Source organism: Megalobrama amblycephala, linkage group LG18 (genome assembly GCF_018812025.1).
Source record: "Megalobrama amblycephala isolate DHTTF-2021 linkage group LG18, ASM1881202v1, whole genome shotgun sequence".
NCBI classification, from domain to species: domain Eukaryota; kingdom Metazoa; phylum Chordata; class Actinopteri; order Cypriniformes; family Xenocyprididae; genus Megalobrama; species Megalobrama amblycephala.
In genome coordinates this window covers 34,040,038-34,057,668 of record NC_063061.1, presented here as the reverse complement: position 1 = coordinate 34,057,668, position 17,631 = coordinate 34,040,038, and the positions used below count along the sequence as shown (strand labels likewise).

At 35.4% G+C, this 17,631-nt stretch overlaps 1 protein-coding gene across 1 annotated transcript in view; it reads right to left on the bottom strand.

Moving 5' to 3' along the window:
- Positions 1-17,631, bottom strand: part of LOC125253538 (formin-binding protein 1) — an 80,881-nt gene that overhangs the window by 1,592 nt on the left and 61,658 nt on the right. The window contains 7 exon segments of the mRNA XM_048167547.1: positions 1,115-1,150; positions 4,164-4,322; positions 5,901-6,055; positions 6,356-6,483; positions 6,578-6,710; positions 8,042-8,151; positions 10,147-10,161. Coding sequence (XP_048023504.1) covers positions 1,115-1,150; positions 4,164-4,322; positions 5,901-6,055; positions 6,356-6,483; positions 6,578-6,710; positions 8,042-8,151; positions 10,147-10,161 — 736 coding nt within the window.

Sequence of the window (17,631 nt, the reverse complement as noted above, 5' to 3'; positions counted from 1 at the left end):
ACTGCTCTACAGAGTGTGTTTGCTTGACTGGCTACTCTCTGCTGTCTCAGACGATGACATCTTTGTCCTGTGTCGGCCACCGTAGCTTCTCTATATGCTTCGAAAGGGAGGGGTGAGCAGTGGACTGAGCCATTGGTTGCAATTCGCAACCTCACCGCTAGATGCCACTAAAATTTACACACTGAACCTTTAAGTTTAAGTTTTTCATCTAATATATATATTTGACTTTATTTCAGCTTTATTACTATTAACGACAATTATTTTTAAAGTGCCCATATTATGCTTTTTTCGAATATTACAAAGTTTCAAAGATTAAAGTGCAGATAAATTGAGTTATTTTCTCCTAAAAGAAAGAATCGATTCTGAACTGCTGAAACGAGTCATCAGTAATTCCAACCTCACTTCCTGTTACATACCCACATAATCTAACAAATTTGCATAATGCCAGCTAATCACAACAGACTGGACCATCTGACCAATCAGATCAGAGTAGGCTCTTTGAGAAATGTACACACTGATTAACCCAGGATAAACAGTGTGAAATACGGAACAAGATAATCCAAGGTTAAAAATGACCATGATTACAAGAGTGAAAAGCCCAGTTGAATGCACCCCCCAAAAACACACACGTAACATTATGCTTATATGAGCTGTACAATTACAAAATGGCCTGGAAAATGACAACATAAACACATAGGATTGTGTGTAGCATGATTTATAATATGCATGATTTGCTGGTAAGAGTAATTCAATTTTCTTGGTTGAATTCAAGAACAAATGTGGACTGAAACACACTCAAACATGCATTTATGCAGAGCAAAACCGGCAAAAACTCACTCAAACAGTCAGGTTTGCAGAAACAGAGCACTCAGATGAAGTTTAGTATGTTTTTATCAATAATTACATCAGCATGTAGGTTATCTCTCTGTTGGTTTGTGAACTGGATGTTTTTTGTGTGTGTGTACACGTCATTTTGCAGAATTTTATAACTTGTTAGTAGGTTCATGCTTGTTTAAACTGAAATACTAAAGGTCTAATTTCAACACTTCAACAGCTTGATTCAAAATCTCTTCATCACACACAGTTAATGCACTCAACTAGTACTCCATCTCACCCTCAGAAAGATAAACCCTTCTCCAGGAAAACAGCTCTGTGAGGAAACATTCAGAAACGTTTCATACGTCACATTTCATAGCTAAAATGGCAGCTCTCAGTCAGGAATAAAGATCAGGAGCACCAAACCTGATCGAGTCGTCGTGACTCAAACTGTGTGATCGTGATTTTTGTTATGTGATCGATGATTTTACGAAGCAGCAACCTTCTGGTCTCTCTCTTGAATCCAACACAGAAGTGACTTAAACTGCAATTCATCGACTGGCCGCTAGAGACAGGCTCCAAAAGGGAGTCAATCCCATAGACCCCCTATGTTAAAATGCCCAACTTTACAGCAGAAAAAATGTTTACTACAGCCTGATACAAAAAATGGTTTTGGTCTGTAGCTATAGCTAATTTTGTCCTTCATGACAACTGTGAAGGAGTGAATTTTTTTAATAACAACAATATTAAGCCTTAAAGTTCTGCATAATTAAGGGTGTGGCCACTTGAGTGACAGGTGGATTGTCACTTCTAGCCATTTATCTGCTGTCTGTTAGCCGTCACATCACCTCAGCTAATTCAACCCACATCCTGGCTCTTTGCCCATTTTCAAATATCCGGTGATGCTCTGCCAAGATGGCGACGGCCGGCTCCGCCCACTTTGGGCTTCAAAAATGCTCTTCTGAAACCTACGGGTGACGTCATGGACATTACGTCCATTATTTTATACAGTCTATGGATTTTACTCATTTAAATAGTTGCATTTTGTATTTCCAGGGTCATTTCTTATTGTTATGAATATCTATATCATATGGAATCTTGTTTCTGCCATGAAATAAAAAATAGAAAAGGTAATTGCAACTTTTTATCTCAGAATTGCGTGATATAAAGTCAGAATTGCGTGATATGAAGTCAGAATTGCGAGATATAAAGTCAGAATTGCGAGTTATAAAGTCAGAATTGCGGATATAAAGTCAGAATTGCATGATATAAAGTCAGAATTGCGAGTTATAAAGTCAGAATTGCGGATATAAAGTCAGAATTGCGAGTTATAAAGTCAGAATTGCGGCTATTAAGTCAGAATTGCGAGATATAAAGTCAGAATTACGAGTTATAAAGTCAGAATTGCGTGATATAAAGTCAGAATTGCGGATATAAAGTCAGAATTGCGTGATATAAAGTCAGAATTGCGGATATAAAGTCAGAATTGCGAGATATAAAGTCAGAATTGCGGATATAAAGTCAGAATTGCGAGTTATAAAGTCAGAATTACATGATATAAAGTCAGAATTACGTGATATAAAGTCAGAATTGCGAGTTATAAAGTCAGAATTGCGAGTTATAAAGTCAGAATTGCGTGATATAAAGTCAGAATTGCGTGATATAAAGTCAGAATTGCGGATATAAAGTCAGAATTGCCTAAAATAAAGTCAGAATTGCGAGTTATAAAGTCAGAATTGCTTGTTATAAAGTCAGAATTGCGAGTTATAAAGTCAGAATTATGTGATATAAAGTCAGAATTACGTGATATAAAGTCAGAATTGCGAGTTATAAAGTCAGAATTGCGTGATATAAAGTCAGAATTGCGGATGTAAAGTCAGAATTGCGAGTTATAAAGTCAGAATTGCGGATATAAAGTCAGAATTGCGAGTTATAAAGTCAGAATTGCGGATATAAAGTCAGAATTGCGAGTTATAAAGTCAGAATTACATGATATAAAGTCAGAATTACGTGATATAAAGTCAGAATTGCGAGTTATAAAGTCAGAATTGCGAGTTATAAAGTCAGAATTGCGAGTTATAAAGTCAGAATTACGTGATATAAAGTCAGAATTGTGAGATATAGTCAGAATTGCATGATATAATGTCAGAATTGTGATAAAAACTCGCAATTGCAAGAAAAAAGTCGGAAATCTGAATTTGTATCTCGCAATTCTGATTTTATAACACAATTGCGAGTTTTAATCTCACAATTCTGAGAAAAACGTCAGAATTATGAGATGAATGTCTCAATTACCTTTTTTATTTTTTTATTTAGTGGCGGGAACAAGCTTCCATAATATCATCTATACACAGTAAAAAAAGATTTTTTGAACCTTAAAGATTATTGAAGTCTTACTACACAATTTCATGTTTACTTCAATGTGTTATAGTACTTAGCAATTTCAGAGTGAAAAATGTTTCTACACCAATTTTTTCAGTGTAAAGTATGTACTAAGTTTGAACAAAGTGTGAACAAATAATACAGCTAAAGGTCCATAACGGCAGTCTCTAACACGTATTAGCAAATGATGTGCTTTTCACAGATATATTCAAAGGCATGATGATGGTTTACTAAAGTAATTCTACTTATTTATGCTACTTGTAAACTGTTCATTATTACTGATGTCAATGTGTGATGATCAACACCAGCATAAGGGCCGGTTCACACAGAACGGTTTTTGCGGTTAAAAAAGTGAGCAGAAAAAATGGTCTAGAGACTCGTTCTTTAGGAGTTGAACTTATTTTAACCTGAGCGCCGTGTTTTTACGCCATGTCATATGTGAGATGCTGCAAAAGATGTGAGATGTCTGTCTAGCATGGGTTTACATTTAAAAACAATAAAAAAGTAGAGCAGTGGAATGGAAAAATGCATTCTGTGTGAACGGCCCCTAATTTGACATTTTTCTCCATGATCTAGGCTGGACCTTAAGTTAATTTACAATTACTTTACATATGAAAACGGTACAAAAACTTGCATGTATCTCCTCGTATATGTGTGTTTTTACACATTTTACTGGAGTTATCTAACATGCACTGCTATTCAATATGACAAGATACTACCGCCATATTAAACTATGGTGGACTAATATCTAAAACCATCATGTGCTAAGACACATACAGTACAATCATTTAGTCATTCAGTTTCAGAAAAAAGTCTGCCCATTAACAAAAAACAGTCACTTTCTTAGCTTGGAGAGAGTCAGGATTAAACACACACCCTAGATGTGTCCTTTAGTGTTCATATACACAAACACACTCATGAGATCACAGGACCTAAAGCTCTCGGTCATATGTAGGTTATGGCACCTTTGGCGTTGGAGTCCAGAAAGACCTCGACGTAGGATGTGGGGACGTAACCCTCCTCTTCCTCGTTTCTTCTAACACGTGTCCATCCGTCACCTTTGTCTTCCTCTATTACATACAACAGCTCACCCTCTGCTACTGCGATGGTGCCTTCATTATGACCTACAGAGAAAAGTGAATGAATTACATTTTAAAATATATTCAAATAGAAAACAGTTCTTTTAAATTGTAATAATGTTTCATAATATTACTGTTTTTACTGTATGTTAGATCCAATAAATGCAGCAAGTACAATCCCCATTCCAAAAAAGTTGGGACACTGTGCAAATTGTGAATAAAAACAGAATGCAATGATGTGGAAGTTTCAAATTTCAATATTTTATTCAGAATACAACATAGATGACACATCAAATGTTTAAACTGAGAAAATGTATCATTTTAAGGGAAAAATAAGTTGATTTTAAATTTCATGGCATCAACACATCTCAAAAAAGGCCATGTTTACCACTGTGTGGCATCCTCTCTTCTTTTTATAACAGTCTGCAAACGTCTGGGGACTGAGGAGACAAGTTGCTCAAGTTTAGGAATAGGAATGTTGTCCCATTCTTGTCTAATTCAGGCTTCTAGTTGCTCAACTGTCTTAGGTCTTCTTTGTCGCATCTTCCTCTTTATAATGCGCCAAATGTTTTCTATGGGTTAAGGATCTGGACTGCAGGCTGGCCATTTACCCGGATCCTTCTTCTACGCAGCCATGATGTTGTAATTGATGCAGTATGTGGTCTGGCATTGTCATGTTGGAAAATGCAAGGTCTTTCCTGAAAGAGATGACGTCTGGATGGGAGCACATGGTGTTCTAGAACTTGAATTTACCTTTCAGCATTGATGGTGCCTTTCCAGATGTGTAAGCTGCCCATGCCACACGCACTCATGCAACCCCATACCATCAGAGATGCAGGCTTCTGAACTGAGCGCTGATAACAACTTGGGTTGTCCTTGTCCTCTTTAGTCCGGATGACATGGCGTCCCAGTTTTCCAAAAAGAACTTCAAATTTTGATTAGTCTGACCACAGAACAGTTTTCCACTTTGCCACAGTCCATTTTAAATGAGCCTTGGCCCAGAGAAAACGCCTGCGCTTCTGGATCATGTTTAGATACGGCTTCTTTTTTGACCTATAGAGTTTTAGCCGGCAACGGCGAATGGCACGGTGGATTGTGTTCACCGACAATGTTTTCTGGAAGTATTCCTGAGCCCATGTTGTGATTTCCATTACAGTAGCATTCCTGTATGTGATGCAGTGCCATCTAAGGGCCTGAAGATCACGGGCATCCAGTGTGGTTTTCCGGCCTTGACCCTTACGCACAGAGATTGTTCCAGATTCTCTGAATCTTATTGCTACCTGTCCCAACTTTTTTGGAATGTGTAGCTCTCATGAAATCCAAAATGAGCCAATATTTGGCATGACATTTCAAAATGTCTCACTTTCAACATCTGATATGTAATCTATATTCTATTGCGAATAAAATATGTTTATGAGATTTGTAAATTATTGCATTCCTTTTTTATTCACAATTTGTACAGTGTCCCAACTTTTTTGGATTCGGGTTTGTATAATTTCACCTAAGATGCTGTCTTATCAGGAATCTCCCTAAGTAGACAGCAAGACAACTCACTAGGTTTGAAGCAAAGCCCTTTTTTTTTCCTATAAATATTTGTTTATGCACATTTTATACATGAAATACCTTCAAACGGGTAGAGGGCTTTGCAGGTGCCGATGGTCGGTAGCATTTCTTCGTCTGGGTCATCAAATTCATCTCCGGACTCCGCTGGTTCTGGTTGGACCTCTGGTTTACTCTGGACCTCAGAACTCGGTTCCTCTGTATAACTGCCATCCGGACTGCTCCATCACACACACGCACACACGCACACACACGTAGACAATAACTATAGCAACTGTTTTGAAAGTATGTGCATATATTTGCTTTATTACACTCTTAAGGGACCATTAATATTAATGTTAAAAGTCAATGAGAATAAAATATAATTCAAAGAGTAACTCAATAAAATGCATAGAACATTAAGATAAATACATATTTAATGGATTTTAATGAAATGAAAATTCCATTGTGGGCGGAGCTAAGGTAGTCCTCACAAGTACAGGTACACAACGTGTGTGTATGTGTGTGTGAGTGTGTACCTCTCTCTATCCTGTGCACAGTTGTTGTTGGTGGGTGGCGTGCTGTTCTGGGTCTCGTATAGGACGCTTGTCCGCCGTGGAGGGTCACTCTTCACCGGCATCCTTCCTTCGACCTCCGCTAACCAGCCCTAGAGCACACACACACACTCATTTTCACTGAACTGAACTACTCATCCAGGCCTGTGCTACAGTATATATTTGAAGATGTTCATTTACACACACCTCAAATTTCTGTGCCTCCGCTTGCAGTTTCTCAATGTTTTGGGCGATCTCTCCTAACCGAGGATCCACGCTGTTGGGATCCCCCATCTGTGGGTTCTTTATATACACTTCCTTCATTTTAGTCAAAGCATCTCTGCCAAGAAAAAAAAAAATACACAAAAAAATACACATTTTTGCTGAATAAATCCTATCAAACCCTAGCCTAGTCAAAATATATATTTTTTTAAATCCCAACAGAATCAAATAAAAATCCTGCTAAAGAATCAAATAAGATCCTAAAGGATTCTTTATTCTTCCTACTGAATATTGTTTATTGTCTTTATCAAAACTCATTTCATATTTTATTGAGTAATGCTGTGCTGCTGGAAAATTAAAGATGGTTAAAGAGGAAAAAATAAAACCATCTCGAGATAAAAGTTGTTAAATTTCGAGAAAAAAGTCGAAATAAAATGTTGAGAATAAACTCATTAAATTACGAGAAAAAACTCGTTAAATTTCAAGAAAAAAGTCGAGATAAAATGTTGAGAATAAAGTCATTAAATTACGAGAAAAAACTCGTTAAAATATGAGAAAAAAGACGTTAAATTATGAGAATTATGACTTTTTTCTCATAATTTAACGAATTTGTTCAAACATTTTATCTCGACTTTTTTCTTGAAATTTAATGAGTTTTTTCTCGTAATTTAACGAGTATATTCTCAACATTTTATTTCGACTTTTTTCTTGAAATTTAACGAGTTTTTTCTCATAATTTAACAAGTTTATTCTCAACATTTTATCTCGACTTTTTTCTCGTAATGTAATGAGTTTTTCCTCGAAATTTAACAACTTTAATCTGGAGATGGTTTTATTTTTTTATTATTACTTGGCCCTAATCCTCTTCCATATAAATAGGTTTTAAAATCCCAAAAGATTTTATTTAAATACAATTGTGTTGTCCAAAAGAGGTATTTTATTCTTTTGGTTATAATAATAGTGCAATTGGAAACCATGTATTCTTAAAAATGATGTCATGTTGGAATCCGATAAGAAAATTCCCAGGGATCCATAGAATTTTTTTTTTTTTTAATTATACCAAAAAATCCAATTGGGTTCCTTTAGGGTTTTTTTTTTGTGCAAATATTAAAGTTTTAATTCACTTCTAAATTAAATTTTCCTGATAATTTACTCAAATTTGAAGCTGCACTGAAACTGCAATTTGGATCTTCAACCCGTTGTACCCCAGTGAAGTCCACTATATGGAGAAAAATCCTGGAATGTTTTCCTCAAAAACCTTAATTTCTTTTTGACTAAAGAAAGAAAGACATGAACATCTGGGATGACATGGGGGTGAGTAAATTATCAGGAAATTTGAATACTGAAGTGAACTAATCCTTTAATACTCTCAATGTATCCTTTAGGATTTTTTTTATAGCAAGATATACGAGTTTGTGTTTCTGTTATTTGTGTGTTTGGCCAGTATACCTCTGGTCCATCTCTTTCTGTATGTCTTTATTGATGTCGTCAATCTTCGCCTGAAGCTTCTTCCTTCTTTGCTCTGGAGGAAGATGACTGAAGTCCTCAGGATTCGAACCCTGAGAGGAGACAGAGAAGGAAGACAGACAAACCTTAAAAACACAACACTGTACTCTTAGAATCTGCAGATACATAAACAAATATGCATATGTATAAATGGCACGGGTCAAACCAGGCCACATCCAATCACATCAACTGACTAATAAAGATTCTTCTGCTCCTGTCATCTGGTTGGCTAGCAGACTTTGGTAATGAGCCAATCAGCTGTCAACTCAAATGTTTATCGAAGGTAAACCAGATGAGCTACTTAAATCTAAGATCAATGATTAACTGAACCTATTCAGTCCAATGCCAACAACAACATTAAATGGTTCTCATAAAACAAACTGTTATCTTGCATGGCTTATCTTTAAAATCTGATTCTGGTTGATCTGAGAGATGTGGTTTGCATATGTCCTTATGTGCCCTCTCTCTCTCTCTCGCTCTCTCTCATATCCTGTTCCTGTCTACATTAATGTATCGATCCTCTGAACACTCGAGCTGCTGTTTTTTCCACATTAGTTCTCTCTGACAGCCAGTAGTTTCCATGCTGATCTTAATCACATGGTGGTGCTAAAGAGCTGTGAGTTTGTGGACATTCTGCAATACTTATTCTAGCCTAAAATCGGACCTTATTTATTCACAGCATTTCTCTAATTTGAGCTTGGACTGAATAGGTGCGTGGCTGTATCTTTCCTCTAATTCCACCCACTGGTCAATGTAAACATCTCACTAAAAGATCAAAGGTCACAAGGCAGGCACAGCAACCTTACCCCTTCGTCCACACCACCATACTGTCATGCAACAATAAACATCCAGATTTTACTGAGCATGCATTGCATTATCACTCCAAAATACAGTTAAATTAAACCAAAAACTCACCCCAGGCAAACTTGAAATATATAGTCAAGATCTACACAATCACAACAATACATGCTACACGCACTTTATACTCACCCTCTTCAAAAAAGACAAAATGTTAAAATAAAATGTTAATTGTGTAACATTTGATTATTTAAAAATAAAAATACATGGTTTTTAGAAAATAAAATAGATAAAAAATCAATTATATGGATCAAAATACATATCTCATTAAAAACAAACATTACTTGTAGTATAATATTCAACTGTAAATCATACTACACTATCAGTAAATGAGTGATTCAATAATCACATGTGAAAAGTTTTGGGAGGAGCTAAAATAGTAAGACGCTCTATGATTGGTTAAGATATTTGATATATTCTAATCACTTATAATTATTAATAATACTTGAAGACATAGTTCATAGTTCACATACACAAAAAAATATTTTTTCTCACAATCATGTCATGTAAAAATGTGTTTGACTTCAGTGAAATGCAAAAGAAGATATTTTGCAAAATGTTTATGCTGCTCTTTTCCATACAGTGAAAGTGGCAGCAAGCATCTGCTTTCGCATTCCAAGGGGAAAAAAAATAAAGTCAAACGGGTTGAGGATGACATGAGGGTGAGCAAATGAAGACTTTGCATGTGAACTATCCCTTTAACTTAATTGATGAAAAAGAATCTCTAATATACATTCAAAATGATCACATTTCAGCATATTATGCCACAATATCTGGTTAGGGATCAAAATTAATCAAGTTGTTCGAAAAACATAAAGACCAAATCAGAGAAAACTGGACATATAAACAAACACGAGGACAAAAAACGGGGTTCAGATCACCTCAATAAGGTTCCGCACGTGGGCATTGAGTGAGAGCTACACAGAGGGACAGTCACCACAGCAACAAGGCAAAACAAAACAAAAACAGACATCAACAAAAAAGATAAATGTGACAACAAAACGGTTTTAAACTTAAATACACACAAAGGTAAAATTATTTTAAAAAAGAGACCAAAAGTTTTGTTAAAGAAAATATTGATACGGGTTGAACACAAAGGAACAAAGTGATGTTAAAGGACCAGGTGTTACTACAGCGACGGACATGCTACGGCCATGCCGCTACGAATATGCTACTGAGGTCATGCTTACCAGCTTTAGAGAGAGCTTCTCATGGACGAAAAGAGAGAGCGATCGAGGGAAAGAAGCCAGAGAAGAGAGAAAACATCAGAGGGAGAAACATCAGACCCCTGTACACGTCATACACATATACATGCAGGTGTGTTCGTGAGTTATAATGATGTCACCGGTGAAGCTCACTCCATCACCTCACACAATCACAGTTGGCTGGCCGCCGGTATTTTGTGCTTTGTCATAAGACAGATATCTGCTGGCAGAGCCACTTGAAATTTAGTTGAAAGCCTCACTTTGGCACATGAACGAGGAAAATATTACATTAGTGGAAGTACAAGCCGTCTAAATACATTTGGTCACTTAGGCAGTGTGTCCACCAATGCATTCTTCCTAAGGCCAGCATGTACTTTCAATTGTTTTCGATAGGAGCGCCACATATTTAAAAACGGCAGCAGCGTGACGAAGCCCTAAGCATCTATTTATTTTTTTCTGGTTGCCGAGAGTTAAAAAATGTTAAACTTTGGGTAAAGTCACCTTTTACCCAATCACATTGGAGAAGGGGCGGGACAAATATCACATCAGCCAATCGCCACATCTTGCTTGTAGAACGACGACAAATGACAGCGACAAGCACAACAACTGTCGACATTTTTATATTCAGAAACTATCTGCGACAGTAGGGCCTAAAACTAACTTTTTGCCACACCTGCCAATGGCTGGTGACTTAAGAATATGTACCACTTTAAATTTATCTTAAAGTGACAGAAGCCTAATAAACCTGCTGCTGTTTTGATGTAGTGTTGTCAAAAGTACCAACTTTGAAACCAAGTAGGTACTGAAATTTTAAAAAATGTGACGCTTTGAGCGCTGTTGAGCGGATTCGTAAACACCTTCAACATATATGTCTGTGGTTGGCTACAATGATCAAAGCACAGGAGAGTTTGAAAACGTTTTGAAAGCGGGAGCGTTAGAAAGCAGGCGTCTATCAGCAGAGAGCCCGCTGATAGACGCCTACTTTTAAAAACTCCCGTTTGTATCTGTGTAAGCACTCGGTGAAGAGTGTCAAAGATGTTTTTGAAGCGTTGATCATTGTAGCCAATCACAGACATATATGATGAGCACGTGAACACAATGGCCAATCAGAGGTGTTTAAGAAGCTGCTCAACAGCATCACATTTTCAAAATTTCAGAAGTCGGTACTTTTGACAACACTACATTGAAAACAGACAGCAGCAGGTTTATTAGGCTACTGTCACTTTAAGAGCTACTGCACGGATCTAATATACTGACACTTATACACATGCGTTTTCTTTCTCAACTGTTTATGTTCACTCAAACCATAACCGACTGTGATACTCAGCGAGAAAATTTTGTGTGAATATGTCTGTTCAAGTGCAAGAAGATGTGAAACAGAGCTCATTTCAGTATTTGCTCGCTGAGATGTTTTTTTCTGTGCGCACTTTGGATGTGTGCACACACTAAACTTCCCACACAGCGTGTGAGTAACGAATTGAGTTCCTCTTTGTGTCTTCTTGCGCTTGAATATTTAAATTGGGAAGTCTTAAACTTTCATGATGATGCAGCACTGGCCTGTCAACTGTCCTGAACGTTGTTATCGCTCTGCGTGAGGAAGATCCGTTTAGATCCGCTCTGATGAATAGATCCGTTTAGATCCGCTCTGACGGACAAAAAAGTTGAGTTATCCCTCCAGCGTGAGGAAGATCCATTTAGATCCGCTCTGATGGACAACAAAAAACTCCCTGAAACTTCCTAACTCTTCCATCCAATTCTCTGTTTTTACTGTTATTTCTATTTCTTATGCGTTCCATTTTTATTATGCATTTGGTTCTTCTTTACCATTGTGTATGAAATGTGCTATACAAATAAAATTGCCTTGCTCACATTTGTTCACGTTCATATTCTCAAAATGTTACCAGCCAACTGGCGATTGACACCATTTCATATACTCGACACGACCGATTTTTACTCGATTTTGGTACTTGGCGAGTATTAATCTTAGGCCCTAACACTAGTAACACTAGTATTCTGTAATATAGCTACCGCAACATCTCACCTGAAAAATACACTGTGCCATCAAAACGCTTTCAAGGTATGTGCTGGCGTTTTCATCTGGCTAAAAATGTTTTGGTGGACACACAATCTTAGCGAGGGAGTTTCAATGTTTTCTGAAACCTTTCAAATATTCCAGAAAGTTCTAAATATTTGTTGAAATGCACACATGAGGTTAAGTTGATCATTTAAAAAATGCAATACTACAATTTTTAGCAATATTGTACCTCAATGATGCAACAAAGTTCAAAAGCATCATTCAAGTGAAACTGGATATACAATGAGGAAAAAAAAATAGGATGCAATTTGATTTTATTCCATCAGGAATTGACTGGCATTTTCTTCTGATGCAGTGAACTTCAGCAGGTACCAATGAACCAATTATTATGCAGAATGTTACAGGGTCACATGAGGATGACATCATCAGTCTCAAGCAATAGTCAGCCAACAAATAGAACACGACAAGGATGGGTGTACAAGAAAGAAGACAGAGGAAAGAGAAAGAGAAACAAAACTGAAAATATTCACAATAGATAGGCTTGTTTTTGAGACGGCCATCTCAACAGAGAGGATTCTGGGTAATCGTACCCGAGTCGGGATCTCAAATCAAAAGAGAAAAGGCAAACGTGTGGTAAAATGTGAAGTCTAGTTTTGACTGTGTAGTGTGAATAATTACTAAATAATTACTTTAATCATAGAAAATAAAATGAAAATAATTTAAAAATAAGCATGCAGATTATACAAAAAATATATATATATATTTCATAAAAACCTGACATGAAATGATAAAATATTACAATATTGTGCACCTTGGAAGAAAGTGAGCCGATTATGCAAAAAACAACAAAAAAACAACTCTAATTTTAGTGAGAGCAACACCCTTATTGTGAAGCTTCCTAAGACTTTTCTCTGGACATTTTCATATTTTAGGGTGCTCAAACTATGGAGCTATTTTGACAAATGTATTTTGACAAATGGATAAACGCACTGACAGGACGTACAATTGAACATGTTTAAACACTTCTCAAACTCATGAATGCACCAACAGGATGTAGAATTCAAAGCGTCTGTAACGGACATAGATATCAAATACAGACGGGATTGTTTGTGTGAACGTGATGTACATACAGAGATAAACATCCAATATATCAAAGCAGCGAAATGACACCAAAAGGGGTGAATTCTGAACGCATCTTTGTGTGTGATAAAGTGTTACGAGCACCGGAAGGGTCAAAGTTGATCGCGAATGCGCTAGGCTCGCATTCAGAAGTCGCACTCGTGACACTTCGAGAATTAACCCCTCCCACACAAGCTGATTTGCTGCCAGAGCACAGGGGCGGAGCCAGGCTGCTGGGGTTGCACATGAGAGGCGGGGTCAGAAGCCAGAGGAGCCAATGAGAGAGTCATTTGATGATGATGCATCTTTTTTCAATTACAGATGTATTTGAATTCCAAATATCAGACATTAACCTCATTCAAGGAGATACAGATTAATGAAGAAATTCAGATTATTTAATAATGTTACTGAATATTACTGAACAATATCAATTACATTAATTTAAACAAACAAAAAAAAAAAAAAACAGTAAATGAGGTTAAGTCTGTATTTTTACTCTATATCTTATCATATAAGCACACACACACCACTAAATAACATAGACATCTATTGCTTTAAAATAAAGATAATAATAATTATCATAAACTGACCCTAATAGAACACATTTTAATAAAAAAATAAATTTATATAAATTAGGAATACATTTATAATGTAAATAATATATATACTTATACAAAAAAAAAAAAAAAAATCAAAATAAAGATGAGGTTTTTGTCATATTTAGCTCACTTCTTTGGATAAATTTGTATATGTAGTATATCTAAATAAACCCACACACACTCTTGCCTCCTCTCACACACTTACGACATATTGCCTGGCCTCGAACGCATACGTAGGCCGACCCAGAGTCCTCTTCATGATTTCTTTATTATAATAGAGAGACTGGGCAGACTGCAGCAAAGAATAAACCCTAATTAAACACACACACACACACACACACGCAAAACTATACAAACAGACACACACACTCTTGCACACACCCTGTGACTCAACAAACACACTTTATACAAAAATACACACAAAAAAACTTTAGCACACAAGGACAAACACACATACTTTTTGCTTCAATAAACCTTCAAACACACAAAAAACACACACACAAACACACCTAACTGACTATCAGATACCAAAACACACTCACAGACACAATGACATTATTCTTTACGATATTCACTGATTATTATGGTCTTACATCATTAAACGTATCCAACTTCTTCAATAATAATGCTCTAATACTAAACTGTTCAAAAGTTTGGGATTGGTAAGAAGTGTACCAAGGTTGCATTTATTTAATCAAAAATACAGTAAAAACAGTAATATTGTGAAAAATTTATTACAATTTAAAAGAATTGTTTTCTATCTGAATATATTTTTTCAGCATCATTACTCCAGTCTTCAGTCACATGATCCTTCAGAAATCATTCTGATTTGCTGCTCAAGAAACATTTCTCATTATTATCATTGTTGAAAACTATTGTGCTGCGCAATATTTTTGTGGAAACATTGATGCATTTTTTTCAGGATTTTTTGATGGATAGAAATTTAAATAGTTCAAATAAACATTTATTTGAAATTTTAAAGGTTATAAATGTCTTTACTGTCACTTTTGATCAATTTAATGCATCCTTGCTGAATAAAAGTATTCATATCTTTAAAAAAAAAAATCTTACAGTCCCCAAACTTATGAACGGTAGTGTACATTAAATCATGTCAACCATAAACACATACATTATATACAAGCCAGGAGCACAAATGGAGAGAATGGATGTGTCAAAAACCTTAATGTTTAGTTAAAATCCTTTAAGATGTTTCCATCTGCCCTCTATAACTCTATATTTAACCATTCGTGTCTATAACATCCTTCTATAACATAGCTCTAATGTTGGTTAAGCTAAAAAGAGTGTGCATGATATGGAAAACAGAAAACAATACGATGAACCTAACCGGGCACTTCCTGTCCTCAAAAAATAGGAAATGCTAAATCTGTTTTTCTGTTCACTGACCATAGATCCTTGTATATCTGTGAGCTGAACGGTATCTGTGTTCGGTGCAGTGTGAAAAGATAAAAACGTCTGAGATTTGCACAGGCACATGGGAAACTGGGATTTGCTGCGTTATCTGTTGTTTTGCCTCTGTTATCTAAGAGAGTCATTCAGAAGTCAGAATCTCTGCTCATACACACGGAAACATGCGAATGGCCTTCCTGAGGGGAAGGTGAATCTGGTCAGATTTGATCAGAAAGTCACATGTCAGCGTGTGTGTAAATACAAGACATTGTTTCTGAATGTTTGTGTGTCATGTAATCACAGTACTCCAGATAAACCTTTATGTTTGAGCACCCGTTTTTATTTTATCTGTCACAGCAGGGTCTCTTCGAGGCCTCCTGACTGGCGCCCCTGCGTGTTGAGTGCATAAGTGTGTTTGTACGTAAGACGTGAAAACGTGAGACCATGATAAACGCAAACAACGAAACATAAAAAAGAGAGAGAGAGACAGACTGACAGAGAGAGAGAGAGAGAGAGCCAGAGTGGATTTCATTGGCTGCTTGAGGTGGAGGAAAAAGGAGCCGAAGGATATAAACAATTCCACTGCTGCTTCCAGAATTAAGTCACTGCATGACATCATCGCCTCCAGAATCTGAGTCACACTATGACATCATCGCTTCGGAATCTAATGCTGCCGTCAAGTCGTAATTTAGTAATGTGCGGTCAAATTTTGGTAGGGAAAAAACATTTCAATTTCATATTTAATTCTCACATTTCCTCTAAGACAGGAAGATTTTTTAGAACTAGAGTAACAAAATAAAGAGCAAAGAATAATATAATTGAATAATTTATTTTAATTTAATATAATATAATGTTCAAATTTAAGCTTTTTTTGTAAAAACTCAAAATGCTTGGCGTTGTTATTGTAAAATGTTATTGTTAACTAAAACTAAAACTATTAAAATTTGCTTTCTTTAAATAAACTTGAAATAAAATAAGATGTTAATATTAGATGATAAGCTTAAATTGAAAAAACTTTAAATAAATAAATAAATAAATAAATAAACAAACAGAAATCTGGCCTTAGTATATATATATATATATATATAAATATATATAAACTAATAAATATATATAAACTAATAACACTAAAACAACACTGATTGTAGTTCCTTTGTAATAAAAAAGATACAAAAAAAAAAAATACATACCAATAATAAATACCAAATACCAAATGTATTCAAATCTAATTTAAGGTTCTTAAGAAAAGATTCAAAGAATTTTCCTGATTTGAACATTTTATTATAGAAGGGATGCTAAAAGGTCTACGTAGAAGACCAGTGCAAAATATAGTTAAATTATGAAAATGTACAGTTATTAAAAGTAAAAAAAATTAGGAAAAACATTTAAAGAAACAAAGTTAATAATATAACCATTGTATTCTATCCTTTAAAGGTGCAGTAAGTGATTTCTGAGAAATGCTCTTGTAGTGACTAACAACAAACTCTTGCTTCTCTTGTGTACTGTATGTTAAAGCTACGGAAGAGGATTAGGGCCAAGCAATAATAAAAAATAAAACCATGTTGAGAATAAATTTGTTAAATTACGAGAAAAAAGTCGTTAAATTATGAGAACAAATTCGTTAAATTACGAGAACAAAGTCGTTAAATTACGAGAAAAATGTCGTTAAATTTCGAGAAAAAAGTCGAGATAAAATGTTGAGAATAAAGTCATTAAATTAACGAATTTATTCTCGTAATTTAACGACTTTGTTCTTGTAATTTAACGAATTTATTCTCGTAATTTAACGAATTTGTTCTCGTAATTTAACGACATTTTTCTCGTAATTTAATGACTTTATTCTCGTAAATTAATGACTTTATTCTCAACATTTTATCTCGACTTTTTTCTCAAAATTTAACGACATTTTTCTCATAATTTAACGAATTTCTTCTCGTAATTTAACGACTTTTTTCTCGTAATTTAATGACTTTATTCTCAACATTTTATCTCGACTTTTTCTCGAGATTTAATGAGTTTTTTCTCGTAATTTAATAACTTTATTCTCAACATTTTATCTCGACTTTTTTCTCGAAATTTAACGAGTTTTTTCTCTTAATTTAACAACTTTAATCTCGAGATGGTTTATTTTTTTATTATTGCTTGGCCCTAATCCTCTTCCGTATAAAGCTGCACTATAACTCTTTTGCATTAAAATTTTACAAAATTTATATAATGAGCAAGTACATCAAGAATCCATTTTCCAAACCGTGTTTTTGTCTTATCCTGAATCACTACAGTACATCTATAATAAGTGTTTATATTCAGAGT